Raw genomic sequence first — 16,580 nt, forward strand, 5'->3', positions numbered from 1 at the left:
ATCTTTTAGATCTGATTCTGACATTTGAGGAAAAACGCCGAGTTATGTTGGCTTCTCCTTAGTTTAGGGCCTTCTGCAGCGTTCTTTGATTGGTCACGTAAGTCTTGAACCTCTTTAACGAATGTCCTATTAAATTCATTGCTTAACTTATTAATGTTGTGTTCACCAAAGTTTTTCTGTATGAAATCATCTACGCTGTCTTTTGGAGGCTTTCCAATTATTTGATTCACAACGTCCCAAGTTTTCCTGAGATTTTGTCCGCACTGTTTTAATTGCATTGAATGGAATTTCTCTTTTGCCAACCGAATTTTTGCCGTCAACCTATTTCGTACTTTTCTAAACTCTTCGTTTAATATCCTATCATCTGGATTTTGTTTACATCTATTCCACAGCGTACATTTTTCGGAGCTTAGTTCTTGTATTTCTTGGTCCATCCAGTTGTTCCCCGGCTTTCTCTGTTCAAATTTAACACTTTTCATAGACCCCTCATATATGTTCCTGAACTTTTTGACTACTGCTTTGTATAGAGAGATTTGGTCTAGGTTTAACAGATCGTCCCAGTCGAATTTTTTTATATTGTGGTCTACCTTCCAGTTGCCCAGTATATGTTTATATTCCTGCCGCTTCCTATAGAAATTTTGATTGCCCACTTTTTTTAGAGTGACGAAAAAGTGATCGGCTACTTTTTGTTTAATGATTCCTGCAAGAAACTTGAAATTGCTCGTTCGCACTATTATGTGATCAATGCACGTTTTTTGTAATTTTTTTCTGCCAGGTATTCTTCTCTTGTGTAAGCATCAATGATGTTTTGTAATCCATAACTGTACAGTATGTCGAGGTATTCCGTGACTCCGGTTCTACTAGGACACATAACGTCGGTGTTGAAGTCTCCTGCTAATATAATATGGTCATTATTGTTAAACATGGTTAAAAGTTTCACCAACTCGACGTTAAATACACTTATATTACCACTCGGTGGCCTGTATACCGCGCCTAAAGTAAACGATAGGTCACTTTTCTTCATATTTATCACCATAACCTCTGCCTGATGCAGGGACACTTCAATGCGTTCGTACAGCCAAGTGTTTTTAATGATTATAAGTATTCCTCTCCCTCTTCTTCTATTTTGGCGTACAATTATCGCATTAAACCCATCTAGGCTAAATGGTAAGGGCTCATTTGCTTCAACGTTTATTTCCGTGAGGATTATTATATTGGTATGCTCTAGTGAATCCTTTATGTAAACATTCAATTCATCCCAGTGTTTTTGCAAGCTTCGGACATTATTATGAATAACTTGAAGGATTCTACTTCCATTTCCTTCATCCGCTATCACATATTCCGTTTGTGTCTCCCAGTCGTTAAAGGTATCAAAAGAGGCCATCATGTTATCGTAGTCTATTTAAATCACTCTCACTGTCAACACGAAGTGCAGCCGCCCCTTCCCTTTGCCTCACCAATATTTTTCCGTTTTTCATCCAGACGTATGTGTGCCCTCTTTCTCTCGCACATTCTTTCGCTTTCCAAAACAGCCATCGTTGCAGTTTCGTGAGGTTTTCATTAATATAGACCCGCTCATTCTTTAGTGCAGTGCGCTTCGTCATCCATTGGTCTCTTTCTGACCTGTCATTGAATCTTAAGAGAATAGGAAGTATCTTACCCTCCCTGGCCCTCAGTCTGTGCATTGATTCAATCTTTTCAGGCTGCGGTATAGATAAGGAGAGCTTTGCTGCTATATTTTTTTACGATTATTGAAATATCTTCTTGATGACTCTGAGCAATTCCGTGAATTTCGATGTTATTTCGTCTTGAGTACTGTTCTGCCTTTTCCAAAGCCCATTCTAGCTCCTGTATTCTTGCGTCCCTTTCGTCAGCAAGTTTTTCGATCTGGCCTGTTCTTTTTTTAGGTCGTTGGTGACATATGTCAAGGAATCGATCTTTTTTATTAATTCACCATACTGGCTCGAGAGCATGATGGTAGTGCTCTCTATCGTTTCGGTAGTCTTTTCTTGTTTATCCAGTTTTTGGATCATTGTGTCATGTTTTACAGATTGTAGATTTAGTTTTCTTTCAATGTATTTGACTCTAGCTAATACTTCCGTCAGCTTCTGGTTTGTTTCTGCTAACTGTATTGCTATAGCTGCTTCATTTCGTTCCACAGTTCTTTGAAGTGATACTGCTGCCTGACCGCCATTTTGCGCGGATTGTCGTTGTTTATGTCTTGTACAAGTTAAGCACTGCCAAGAAAACAGCTTTGCGTGTTCCATGCTTTTGAGTTTCGTTTTGTTTACCCCTGCGCAATTACCCACGTGGTAAGAATTTTTACGCTCGTAACATTGCATAGATTGGCTCATTGGTGCAATTTGTTTCAAGCAGGCTAAACATTCCTTAGGCTCCTCTGCGGCAGACATGCTCCCGCGTCCACGCTAGTTTTCTTTCTTGGTCTTGAAGGTGATGCAACGGCTCGGCAACTTCAGCTTTCCCTTCAAGAAATCTGCTGTAAAAGTTGACTTGTCCCAAAAAAGCTTTTAGTTCTTTTTTGTTCTTTGGGCTCGGCGCAATCTTGATTGCAGTCAATTTTTCTTCACTTGGGTGAATGCCAGTGGAATTAATTCGGTGACCCAAGTACTCTATGCTTGTTTTACCGAACTCGCATTTGTCTTTGTTTACCCGGAAACGCGAGTCTTGCAACCGCTGCATGACTGCTCTTAATCTTCCATCATGCTCCGCCACGATCGAGCCCGAGATAACGATATCGTCAAGATATACGACGACTCCTGGTATACGTGACAGTAAGCTGTCGACAACACGCTGGAACAATCCTGGTGCGACAGATATACCGAAAGGAACTCTGCGAACTTCGTACAGTCCTTTAAACGTATTCACGGTGAGGACTTGTGATGACTCGTTGTCAAGTACGAGCTGCTGATATGCCTGGGCTAGGTCTAGTTGCGTGAATATCTTATTTGAGCCTAGACTGGCGACCAACTCGGTGACTGTTGGTAGTGGATAGACGTTGCTCTTAACCGCCTTGTTAACTGTGCTACGATAATCACCGCACAGGCGTAAAGTTTTGTTTTTCTTTCTCACCACGACGAGCAGTGTGGCCCAGTCGGAGTACTGGGTCGGCTCCAGGATGCCTTGCTTCTCCAGGCGGTCTAGCTCCTTGGTCACATCCTCTCGAAGGGCGAACGGCACTGGCCGACTCTTTAAAAACTTGGGTTGCACGTCGTTGAGCTCGATGTGGATCGGAGCTCCCTTGAATCCGGGCAAATCGGTGCGAAAAACCTCAGAAAACCGCGCTGTTAGCGCTTCGTCGGACATGCTGGGGTGTCGGAAGCCGTGTAACTCAATGCCTAGCGGTCGAAACCAGTTTGGTCCCATCAAGCTTCTTCCGTGCTGTGCCACGACCATGATTGGCAAAAGAGCCTTGCGTTCTTTAAACATGACGCTCACCATTGCTTTGCCAACTGTAGGCAATATCCACCACCGAATATCCGATGTCTAACTTGGCTACAGTATAAACGTGGCTCAGGTACAGTAGTAAAAACAGCGTTCCCCTCTGCGCACATTTCCTGTGCACTATTGTATACTGGAAGCCTCGCAGGCACATGATATTACAATAAATATGATAAGCAGTCACTAATCGAAAAATGCAGTGTTTAGACTTCAATAACACCGCAAAGAATTTTCGCGCTGCCTCCGAAAAAAAAAATCTTCGTGAGCTGCATGCGGCCTATGTTTTCTGTGTTCTGAACACTTTTTGAAATGTTTTCACATCTGTATTTGTGTATTTTCATAGAAGCACGCCCTACACTACACAAGTTTGCAGAAAGATGTCTTCAAGAGATCATCGCTGATGATATCATTTTCCATGGCTGTGTGGTGGTTCACCAAGGGGAGCGGAGCAGGTGCTTTTGACATTGGTATACCTTGCGATTACGGTTATCCTGCCGAGGTGACCACGGTAAGTGAATCTGATCAAATGAGAGTGTCCCTACTACGTGGGCCAACGCTCGGAGTTTGTTCAACGGAACACGCTCTGAAGGGGAAATAACTGCACATGGTGCAGTGCTCTGGGCTCCATGTACATAAATTTATTTATGTATTTATTTTTTTTTCAATACCGCCTCGTTCGATAGGTTATCGCAGGAGATGAAAAGAATACATACATTGCATGCCATTAAAACAGACAAGATGAATTAAGTATGTATCCTATAGAAAAACATTACAAATGGTTAAAAATTGGTTAAAAAAATGAAAGCCGGTCTGCTATTCCTCCCTCCGAGCGGCGTCGCCGTCGTCTCACAAGGGTCACGTGACCTCACGGGGGTCAAGTGACCCCTACGAAGTCACGTGACGATGAGGATGATGTCATCAGTGACGATGACGATGACGATGCGGATGCCAACAACGTCATCAGTGACGTCGCTGAGGACGTCACCAGGAACAATGACGATGCGGATGCCGATTACGTTATTGTTGTAGTCACTGAGGAAGGCACCAGTGACGATGACAATGCCGATGACGTCATAAATTACGTCACTGATGACGTCATCAGAGACGATGACGATGACGATGCGGATGCCGATGAGGTCATCAATGACGTCACTGATGACGTCATCGGTGAAGTCACGCGTCCCATAATGCACCGCGCAGTTACGCTAACGGTGACGCCACTCAAGCCGGACACGGGCGCCTGAGAGCTGCGTTCTAAAAAACGAAAGCCGTTCACAAGACCCTGTAACACCGAATTCGAGCGCAGCTCTCTAGGAGGAGGTAAGGGTACTGAGGAGAGGGTATGCCCCTTTTCCCTCCTCTCCGCCTCAGCCTCCCTACTACTCCTCCTCCCCTCCTCCCTCATCTTCCTCCACGTCCCCTACTCCTCCTCCGCCTCCCTCTTCTCTTCCTCCTCCCTTCCACTCTTCCCCCTCCTCCTCCCTCTCCTCCCCCTCCCGTCCTTCCCGTCCTTCTCCTCCTCCACTCCCTCTCATCCTCCTCCATGTCCTTCTCCCTCCTCCTCCTCCTCCCCGCGCGTTGCATCATGGGAAATGTCCCATAATGCACCGCGGGGTTACGCCGACGCCGGTGCCGACAGGGACGGCAACGCCGCTCAAGCCTGAAGCGGGTGCTTAAGAGCTGCGTCCTAAGATAATACATATACCAACATAAGCCTTGTGCACTTGTTATATAAATTTCTCAGTCATGTGAAAGAATATCTCCATCAGTGTTGTTCCAAGCACCTGTGGTCCTCGGAAAAAAATAGTATTTGAAACTATTGAGATGGCGTGTGTACGGTACAACACCTAGAGGATGGAAGCTACGAGTGCGCGATTGAGTGATGGAGGCAAGTTAGTTTTTGCAAAATAACTACACAGTTCTTAGTTGCTCTCATTTGCAGCAGCTCTAGTCGTTCCATAACACCTCTTGAATCCAAGGCTTCAAGTCCAATGACTGTCATTGACAGTGTTGTCGAAAATGTACAATAATGTTTATTAAAACTAAATCTGTTTTTCTTTGCTTGTATTGCGTCAAGCAGCTCAATATCTCCCTTGAAATACGGGTCCCAGACCACACGGCCATATTCTAACATAGGTCTAATTTGGGCTCTGTTCGCGGTAATTTTAACTCCCCTAGTTAAAGGCTTTAAAGTTCTAGTAATATAACCCAGTCTTCGCAAAGCTCGAGAGCAGATAAAAGAATGTACCTGTTTAATTTAAGACATAAAGTAAATAAAATTCCCAAAATGCTTATATTCACACACTTGGCGCAAAATTATAGTGTATGTCCCATAACTCAAAAACAAAAAAACGTGGTCTGCTTGAAAGTGAACGTCATAAACACAAATGTTTTCAAAGTTAATTTCCATCTGCCACTTGTTGCTGTAATTTAGAAATGATAAAATAGTCATTTAGCAAGGCATGATCATATAAGAAACTGATTTCATTGTATAGAATGCATTCCTCAGCATGAATTCCTGTCTTAACATGAATATGGTTAGCAACGTCATTAAAATAAAGCAAGAAAGTGGTCCTGAAACAGAACCCTGCCCGACACCAAAAAGTAACCGAGAAGTTACAAGAATAAACGTCCCTATATCAAACAAGCTGATATCTTAAGGTAATTAGTGATCCAATTAATTATCCGTGAGTTTTTCATATCATTTGCAGTCTTTAAAGAAGCTTACGATGTGGAACTGTAACAAAAGATTTTAATAGTTTATAAAGATGGCATCTAGCTGCCCTTTTTTAACTATGGCAAGAGAAAAGTTTCGGGTGAAATATAGTAGCTGGGTAGAGATAGAGTAGCCAGGAAGAAAACCATGTTGTTGGAGACAGAGAATCCAATTAGCCACGAGTTCTAGAGATATGTTTATGGACTATGTGTTCAAGAAGCTTGCAAGAACATCAAGTCAATGAAATGGGTCTAGATTTAGTAACAACTTGTTTGCTACCGGATTTATAGGGAATTAATTTTGTCTGACTTTGATAGTCGAGGTACGGTTGCACTAGAAATATATAGAACAAAAAATACAGATAAGTACATTGGCGTTTAAAGTTAATAACGGCGCAGAAATAAATTGGAGATCTTATTAGGGCCCAGGCTCTTTTTGCGATCCAGCTTCATATGTGTATTAATAACACCAAATACGCTAATGTTAACATCCTATTAAAGGTTCTGTCACAGGAGAAATGTGAAACGTAATAACTATTGCAACTAAATACCGAAATCAAGTATTCGGTAAAAGAGGTACCAGTCACTGCTGTTTAACTAACACAATCAAACCATATAATAAACCTTTGCGCTCTATTTTATTTTAGCAGGATAATCCTCCAGAAATCGACATGAGTTGAAGTCATATATTTAATCAGAGTTACGTTAATGTAGTTGGTAACATATTGTTTAAAGATTATTTTAAACCCTCAAACAAAGCGTTGTCTGTCGAGGCTGCACTGCATTTCATAGAAAGTTTCCTGCTTGTTTCCGCATAAACTGTACTACCTTTCTTCTAATCATAGGTTACGAAATATTTGTATTGGTCTTTGTAAAAGGTACAAAATTGTTCATACATTTATCCACAAGAAGGTTGAAATGACTAAGCAGCGCATTGGCATCTGCGTGTGTACTCATAGCACAAAAGATATTGAAAGAAAAACAAAATTTATCCTTCATAGCTGCATTGTCAGTCCTGTTAAAATATATTACCGTTAAGATTCCGGGGTATATACAGTTGACAGGATGTTTGAGGGTCCCAAAAATTGCTGTGTAATCGGAAATTGCTTCAATTCCTGCGCAATATTGACCTAGGTTTGTAAAGTTGTGAATAAAGAAATAAGATGAAGAATGAAGTCATTCACGATAAGGAAAGAGGGACATTTAAGACAAACAGACAAGACAGGCTTTCGACTTTCAACAAAACGTTTACTGGCTTGACTTCGCCTTAGAGAGGGAGGATGGAGGGTGAGAGAAGCGCGAGCCAGCTCGCAGCTAAGCGTGCATAGCAGAAGGGGGGTCTGCTGAGTGTCAATCGACACGTCGCCGTTACACGCAGCCCCGAGTGCAGGCGAAACCCTCTTGGGGAAAGAAGGGAGGTGGGAGGGAAAGGGCGACGGAGAGGAGGAGGAGAAGTCGTGCCGGCGGTGCTCTCTTGGGGAAGGAAGGGAAGGGGGGGGGGGAGGCGCTGAGAAGAGAAGGAGAAGAAGATACGCGAATTTAGACTTTTTATGTCTTTGGAGGAGCCCTCTCGCCCCGCAGGAAGCGAATCTCTCGATCAGAAAGAGAAAGGGAAGGGCTGGACAGGTTTGAGACTGAAGATTTGATATGTAGGAACTCCAGGATTTCCCTGCCGAATCGAGATTTGTGCCCGCCGAGAATTTTGGTTTTCGAGAACTTGGGGGTGCACGAGGGGCAGTCTTTTTTGGCGTGAACCACGACTGGATGGAAGGAGTCCGAAGAAGGAGACAAGATCTCCTTGGTGTGCTCCCGGAGACGGTCATTCACGCACCGCCCCGTCTGGCCGATGTACTCGGCCCCGCACACAAGTGGAATACTATACACCTTTTCCCTTGTGCAGGGCCGGAAGCACTGCGCGTGTTTTTTTGTGCATGTGGGTGGGGGCTCTGGGTTGGTTTTTTCGCGTGCACATGCCTCCCAATTTAAATTTACATGTGAAAAGAACTCTGGTGCCGAATCGACGTGCAAGCGCGCGGAGTCGGTGTGCCGTGTTGTGGGAGTACGGGATGCACACAGGGCGGGCAGACCGGGTCCCGGAGGGAGCCTCCTTTGGGCGGCTCCTCGACTGCAGGATGAGTTTCTTGCTGACGTTATCTAAAAGGTCCACCGGGTAGCCCGCCCTCCTGAGCCTGGTGGCCTGCAGCGACAGGCTCCCTCTGATTTTATGATCGCAGGACTTTTTGCACGAGGAGGAAAGGAGAGACTGGACAATTTCGGACTTAACGGTTTTTGAATGATGGCTAGATAAGGGGACTACAGGTTTCTGGGGACGCTGTTGAAAAGACCAGCAAAGACCGTGAGACGAGTGGGTCAGTCGAAGATCGAGAAATTGAAGACCCTCCTGAGTAGGGTCTTCCCTTTTGAAGGTGAGGCCACTGGCGTGAGTTTTGAATGCCTGAAGGATGGGAACATCTGAGTTGGAGACAGGATGAAGAACCAGAGAGTCGTCAACGTACCGAAAGATCCTACATTCATTACCCGAGCGAGCAAGATGCTCCTGCACCGCGCGGTCCACAAAAAAGAGATAAATTTCGCTGAGGATCGGCGCGAGGCAGGAACCGATACACACACCCGATTTCTGAATGAAAACCCTTCCTTCGTGCTCAACCAGAGTGGGTTCCAGGTAGAGCTGGAGGAGATCGAGGAAGCCTCCGACCGGGATTCCAGACGCGTTTTGAAACGTCGTGAGTCCATGTAGGTCAATTGCCTCAGAAACAGAGCTTAGAAGGATTTTGAGGTCGAGATTGTAATACATGTCCTCGACATCCAGCGAGAACATGTACTGGCCCTGATTAGAATGCAAGGGTCGAATGAAATCAATCACCTCAAGGGAGCCCTTAACGCAGCAAGAAACTCATCCTGCAGTCGAGGAGCCGCCCAAAGGAGGCTCCCTCCGGGACCCGGTCTGCCCGCCCTGCGTGCATCCCGTACTCCCACAACACGGCACACCGACTCCGCGCGCTTGCACTTCGATTCGGCACCAGAGTTCTTTTCACATGTAAATTTAAATTGGGAGGCATGTGCAGGCGAGTAACCAACCTAGAGCCCCCATCCACATGCACAAAAAAACACGCGCAGTGCTTCCGGCCCTGCACAAGGGAAAAGGTGTATAGTGTTCCACTTGTGTGCGGGGCCGAGTACATCGGCCAGACGGGGCGGTGCGTGAATGACCGTCTCCGGGAGCACGCCAAGGAGACCTTGTCTCCTTCTTCGGACTCCTTCCATCCAGTCGCGGTTCACGCCAAAAAAAGACTGCCCCTCGTGCACCCCCGAGTTCTCGAAAACCAAAATTCTCGGCGGACACAAATCTCGATTCGGCAGGGAAATCCTTGAGTTCCTACATATCAAATCTTCAGTCTCAAACCTGTCCAGCCCATCCCTTTCTCTTTCTGATCGAGAGATTCGCTTCCTGCGGGGCGAGAGGGCTCTTCCAAAGACATAAAATTCTAAATTCGCGTATCTTCTTCTCCTTCTCTTCTCAGCGCCTCCCCCGCCTTCCCTTCCTTCCCCAAGAGAGCACCGCCGGCACATCTTCTTCTCCTCCTCCTCTCCGTCGCCCTTTCCCTCCCTCCTCCCTTCTTTCCCCAAGAGGGTTCCGCCTGCACTCGGGGCTGCGTGTAACGGCGACGTGTCGATTGACACTCAGCAGACCCCCCTTCTGCTATGAACGCTTAGCTGCGAGCTGGCTCGCGCTTCCCTCACCCTCCATCCTCCCTCTCTACTTCCCCGACGACCCCCGTCGAGCTTCAGGAGGCGAAGTCAAGCCAGTAAACGTTTGTTGAAAGTCGAAAGCCTGTCTTGTCTGTTTGTCTTAAATGTCCCTCTTTCCTTATCGTGAATTAATAACCAACACGCTCAACCATCTACAATGAAGTCATCTCTGGCTTTAACTTTAACAAACCTTACTTAATACAATGACAGTGCTAAATTCACGAGATCATCGCAAATGACCCTCACCAAGTACGATGAGTTGAAAATTGTAGAGGTTCTATTTCTGAATCGAGCTGCACCTCGCACCGTAAAGATTCAGTGTAAGGTAAATTTAAAAAAAAGAAGCTAAGCCCTCTAAAAATAATGCAGCAGCCCCGCCTCTGGAATATCTGTCACATCGTACTACGTTGCAATTAGGAACTGTAAATTCACAATCAGGAATAGCAACGTGTAAAAAGGTTTTCTGTTACACATGTTACGTCCCGTGGATATGAAGATGAAATGTGGAAAAACCCGTTGGACTTGGGTAAAAGGCTTCTAGCACTAATGTGGATTATAAAAAACAGTTTATTCCTTATGTGTCAATCTAGACCTCGGGATTGTGCCACACAAAGAACCTTTCCCGGTTTTTGATTTGTTGCATCCCATGAGTTTTGAACGGTTCCAACAATGGCGGGGTCGTAACGGAGACTAACTTTGGCGCCACTTTTTCTAAATTCAGCATTACTGAAAAAAGCTCTTCACAAATATTAGGGACACGTGGTGGGAAATCTTCGACGAAAAGGATCCGAGTGCCCTTAAGTTTATGGGCATTTTTGAGGATGCGAGTTTTATCTTGAAAATACCTTAATTATTACAGGCCTGGTATTACCTTCTGCAAACGAACCAAAGCGATGACAGCGTTCTGTGCCATCGCAAGTTACAAGCAAATTTGAATACAGCAAATAAATATCTTAGCATCTAGCAACCGAAGGAATTCATTCATTTGTCCCAGGAGCCCCGATGCCACCAAATAATTTCTGTGGGGATGATATTTCAATATCGTGGTTCTTATCTGTAAGCTGAGAGACCGCTGTCTTGGGAGCAGCACTTTTTACTTCCAAAGATTACACTTGCCTAACAAGATTAGATACCTGCACGAGCCCGACACGATATAAACCAAACCGGTTTTGCAGCCTTCAAGCCTAGCATCTAAACTTTCTTGTCGATTTTCATAAGGTGAAGATCCTCAGCCATTTGCGTTTGTCCAGCATGAATTTGCTGAAAAAAAAAGAACCTCCGTATCAGGGCCAGGGTTAGGCTTAACACCAAGACCTTGTTTGTTATGGCCAGGGTTAGACCAGCACCACCAAGAAGAAAGATGGCCTCCGCACGCCGGCGTGACATCACGCAAGAGATATCATTATGGAAGCCGGTTTCGCCGCGCAGGGATGTTGTAGGCGCTCGCTCTTCCCAGCGATAACATGCGGGTGGTCGCGCTAACGCCACAGATTCTAAATTTCAACTATCGCAACACATGATGTGCAATAGATAATCGTTCTGAATTGGATCGCTTAAGCAAGAAACCATGCACAGCTGATTGCCGCATTTTTGTTTAAGTGCCATGCTTTGCACGTTCAATATTTCCAGAATAACACACTGCATTCCAAGTTCCACTAAGCAATACACAGCAATTTCGCGGAGGGCGTGAGTAGGGGAGCAAAAAGTTGTGTGGGTTTTCCGCGTCAAATGACGGGCATCACGGGTCAACACTTCTCAGTAGTCCAGCCACTGCCATGTGCTCTTCTGGACCAAAAACTGGGAACATGCCTTAGCTGTTACAGGTCCTTGTAAGTCGTCCCTCAGCCTTGTCCCTTGTTTGGTGTTTTCACGTTCACCACGTTCCACCATGTGAGGATCATAATGATGTACACAGCTGTTCCAGTTGCGCGCTAAAGTCTGCTAGCGCGAAGTGATGAGACAGCAGACAAGTTAAGATCCGATATGCTAGCTTCACATTCCGCCATTCTATGTTAGATTGATTTAGTGCCTTCAAAGATTGTGTTTTTGCCAACTTTAAAAGCTCATTGTGTTCAGATTTGTGCAAATGACATAAAAGGCAAAGAGAAGCCGTCAGAATTTCAGGTTTCTGCTCAGCACGTTTTGGGTTTGGGAAGTACAGGCTCCTCACAGATTGTCGCTGATTGATGCAGTTGATTGTAACACACTTCAGCAGGTGAACAGGGTCGAAAACGAAAAATAAAGTAGGTGATGGATCAGCTGGGTGCTGATAAACAATCTTGAAGTCAGGAGGGCTAGAACAAAATGTCATTGTTTTGCGATTGATCGTTTTGTGTTCCGAGATGAGTGCAATGACCATAAAACCTGAAGACTCTGGCTCCACAAGAAGCATTCGTAGAAAGTTATGTAACGTCTTAGCATCTACCTTAGCGACGGGCATAATGTGCACATCTTAGTGACTGGAAAGTAGAATCTCAATCATGAAAAGCTATGCTGCCCTATTGAAAAATCTACCAGACCGGTTTGGTGTGTCCTATTGTTTTGTGGTGTTAACATCAGACCGGCCTGGTGTGTTCTGGTGCGCACAGAAAACCCTCTAGAATGTTCTAGTTTGCCCACCAGAACACGTTAGGCTGGTTTGGTGTGCCCATCACACAATCCTAGTGTGGTCTGATGTGCACTTTAAAACACACTATGCTGGTCTGATCTGCACACCACAGCACACTTGGATGGCGTGACGTGCACACTACGGCGCACTAGTCCAGTCTAATGTGCACACCACGGCACACTAATCTGGCCTGACATGCACACCAGGGTGCCTCTGGTGTGTATACATTACGAATATACATCTAAAGTTAAATGAAAACATGTTCTCTTGTAAAATAAATAAGACATATAGAGCTGAAACACCACATTTGGCTTCATAAGGTCCTTAATTCAAGGGGGGATGCAACAATTCAGTTCGAATAATATGTACTTTGCGCAAGCATGCTGACAGAGTGTAACAAAAGTTTACCCATACACTCCAGCCTGAAGGACAGAATAGAGGTTTGTTTTGTCAACAATCTTCGTCAGCAGCTTGTCATCAATGAACACTTGAAAATATTTCAGTATTCTTTTGACATCATCAGAGGCCGTAAACACGGGTTCCGCAGGCTTCACAAAACACCGGTCTTTTTTTCGCCAGTCGAAAACTTGCGGCGGTGACTTTTGTTTCTTTCTTGATGTTGACAGAACTGGGAAGGCGGGAGGTTCCGCCTTCAGTTTCGCTATCACTAGGAAGTTATGTTCTTAGGCCCTTCGTTGGCAAGTTCTCCTCCGTTTTCGTCACTCACTTCACTATCACCAGATCCTGCATCGGACACTGTACCACTTTCCGGAATCAAAACCACACAGGGATGATCGCGACTTCGCGTCTGGTAGAAAGATCCTGATGAAATTTTCACCAGGCAGCAGTAGAATGCAAAACCTGAAAGAAAAGAGCAGGGGTAAAATTCAATCAGTAAGAGTAAAGCTATACGCACTACCTAGTGCACTTCGGTCGAAATGGCTATACGCACTACGCGGAGAGCTCATGTCATTAGGGCCACCCTTTTCGAACGGCGCGTGTATCCCTGGGGATCTCATTAACACAGCCCCCGCCTTCGTTCACGCCGCTTCGCGGCGACAGTCCGTGGCTGCGAATTAGAAAACTTAACCAATACACGCCACTTCTCGGCTTCCAGCCGGCAACCCAAGCCCCGCTGTCCCCGATCGCACTTCCGGAAAGGGAGTCCCATATCATTTAGTGCTGCAAAGTTTCGTAGACATTTTTTTTCTGCTTTCAGTGTTTATAGTAAAAACAATATGTCGTAAATATCGCCAAATGCCTCGACAAAACAAAATGTTCCAAGAAAAGAAATGAAAAAAAAAAAAAGTAATCTCACCGAGGATCGAACCCGCCTCCACTTACATATGAAGCCGACACCTTACTACTATGCTATACCACTGTTTTTTTTTCTCAACAAAAAAAGTTTATTTGCATATCGCAGTTGCACGTAACATGAGTGGACACTTTCGTTTGATACGAGTTTTGCGTAGTGCGTATAGCCATTTCTGGCCGAAGTGCACTACGGGTTGCGTATAGCTTTGCTCATCAGTAAATTGGTCAACATAGGGATGAACTAAACCACGCCAAACGGGGAGCTTTCTTCCGACAATTGCAGCTTATTCCTCATGCATAGGAATGTAAAATTGAAAGCGACCGCCCGCCCCTAAACTACTGCCCAATCTATGTACCTGGCTAAACATTTATCAATTTAAAAACTACCGAAACACTGCCAAATCTAAGCACGGAAGGGTACAACACTGAAATCACAGAGCTACTATGCGACGTCCTCTCTTCCACGATACGCATATCTACTCCGTACTTTTTTCCCCCGACTTTCCTACGTTTAAGGGTAAAATACGTCTGCGCTATGGAATCCAGAACTTCTAAAAATGCAAATTAACATATTTCAGAGCTAAGTACTGCTTACCTTCGCAACAGCTGGTCGAAGTGCGTAGCACGGCATGGACGATACGCGTCCTGGGTGCCGCCATGCACATTGGAGCCGACCGACGGAGCGACGGAGTATCTGGAGAACCCCTCGCGGTGAAAATTCAAGACCGCGAAACCAAAACCAGAAATGTATCTCCTAAGATACGTTGAACATCTCGCCTGAGTATCCAAGAACTCAAATATGTTACGTCACAGCGCGGTGGTGGCGCGTCGGGCGCATTTCCGATCTGGGGCAGTGGGCGGAAGTCCTCATGTGAGACGTGTATTCCTGCGTTGTGTTGCAAGGAACCTGACGAAAACCTGCCTTTTCGTCAAACCGCTGCTACTGGCGCTGTACCAAGAGTCGAGAAAGCTCTGCAGATCAGTTTTTATCTGCTAGGCTCGTCCGAGAACGTGTGTATGCGCCGTGAAAGTGATAAACCAGACGCCGTCGGACCAGGATTGCTTGAGCGGGAAGCACTTTGGGTTGAATTCACGGATACTTGTGGTCATCACATTTATTTATTTTTTTGTTCCATAATGAGCGCCGGAAAACCATTAAGTTGTACCTGCGGACTACGTTCAGTGCGTCTTCAAGTTCGAACGGCCACCAGATCGTTCAAACTGTCGTCTACTCTTTCAAAAGCTGCTGCTTGTCGTCCGCTCTTTTAGACGACACCGGCCCGGAGACCAATTGTTGGCCCTGTACTTGCAATAAGAAGTAAGTGCAGGCCTCAAACAAATTAAGTTTGAAGGTTGGTAAGCAGGCTCGATACAAACGGTAGGTACAAGGAGATGTCGATCACTGTTATCAGTGGCCATCACCGAATTGTTATGCCTGATTCACTGGGTCCGACTCTGCTTGCGATTTTCAGTATCAACGTCGACCATCTGAGCTACGGCTCACGCTTTTGCAGCGCGAGCGTCGTCACGGCTGAAACTTGAGAGAGAAAATCTCATCATGCAAATCAGGCTTTAACGTACATTCTGCGGCGTCCACGTGGAATGAATCGCTGCATGTCACATCAGTCATGCGACGTTTTGCGGTGTAAGGAGCCTTGGTAATTTCGCTGAGGCCGCTCAACTAGACATAAATTGCCAGGAAGACGTAGAATCAACAATTCCAACGCTAAAAAGGGCAGGGGGACTCACACCGACGCCAACAACATCAAATTTCAATGGTGTGTTTATGGGCGACGGCAGCGACGGCGAGCTTCTTGCCCACACTAGATCGCGCATGTGCGGCGCCGGTGGCGTCCGGTAGGGGCGCTCCGGTTTGTTTGTAAACATAAGCTTGTGTATTGCTTTGGGTCTCAAAAAACAACTACTATTATACTGAAAGTATCCTGAAGATACACTGTACCCTTAAAGGGTTAAAAAAATAAAAATGAAAGGAAAACGTCTGTGTTGCTAGAAGTGGTGGGAATCGTGGGCGCGTCTGTGTACACTGGGCAATTTGACCCGCCAGCTGCGCCAGCCGCGGCGGATGGAGAAAAAATGGTCATGGGAGCAAGTCACGAGAAAAGGTAAGGAAATTTCTTTGTTTCTTTTTGTGCTTGCTGCATTGCGATTCGGGGATTTCGCAATATTAGATCTGCTGAGACACATGTAGCTTGATCTTGAGTGAGGGGTTCGAGCCTCAGTATATAGCTTTACAGAAGAAAAGTTTCCGGCCGGCTATCAGTTCGAAAGTCACTGTTATCCATCATAGCCAGCCGGCAAGCATATTCTAGATTTGTCATTTGGACACCAGTTTGAGTTGTCTTCACCGCTTGTGGGGTCGCTCTACAATAATCGCCACCCGATCGGCATGTGCTTCGCTCGTCTCCCAGGGAGTGACACAACACAAGGAGAAGATAGCGAATCAGTTTACAATACTTCCCAGTTGTCCGTCTTCGAGAGCCGGCACTGCGGCCGGCTGACCCGGGTTGTCGCCCGTCGAACAGAGCTCGCAGTCGGAGCCCGTGACCAGGCGTGCGGATCGTCCTCCCCACGCCAGCGCTGCGTAGGCAAGCTGTTCCAGGCTATTACAGCCCGAGTCTCGCTGCGGAACCACTCCGGGATCGTCATGGCCTAGGCCGCTATGGCAATGTCCTGATCCAAACCTCGCTGGCGG

The 16,580-nt window shown here is 45.8% G+C and overlaps 1 protein-coding gene across 1 annotated transcript in view; it reads left to right on the top strand.

Annotated features, from left to right (window-relative positions):
• The first annotated feature begins 3,859 nt into the window (after positions 1-3,859).
• The window catches only part of LOC120840651, a 60,660-nt gene continuing 47,939 nt past the window's right edge, over positions 3,860-16,580 (top strand). Inside the window, exon 1 of the mRNA XM_040211261.1 lies at positions 3,860-3,967. Coding sequence (XP_040067195.1) covers positions 3,860-3,967 — 108 coding nt within the window. The remainder of the gene's footprint in view (positions 3,968-16,580) is intronic.

The sequence above is a fragment of the Ixodes scapularis genome, unplaced genomic scaffold (assembly GCF_016920785.2).
Source record: "Ixodes scapularis isolate PalLabHiFi unplaced genomic scaffold, ASM1692078v2 PGA_scaffold4__175_contigs__length_147842914, whole genome shotgun sequence".
Taxonomy (NCBI): domain Eukaryota; kingdom Metazoa; phylum Arthropoda; class Arachnida; order Ixodida; family Ixodidae; genus Ixodes; species Ixodes scapularis.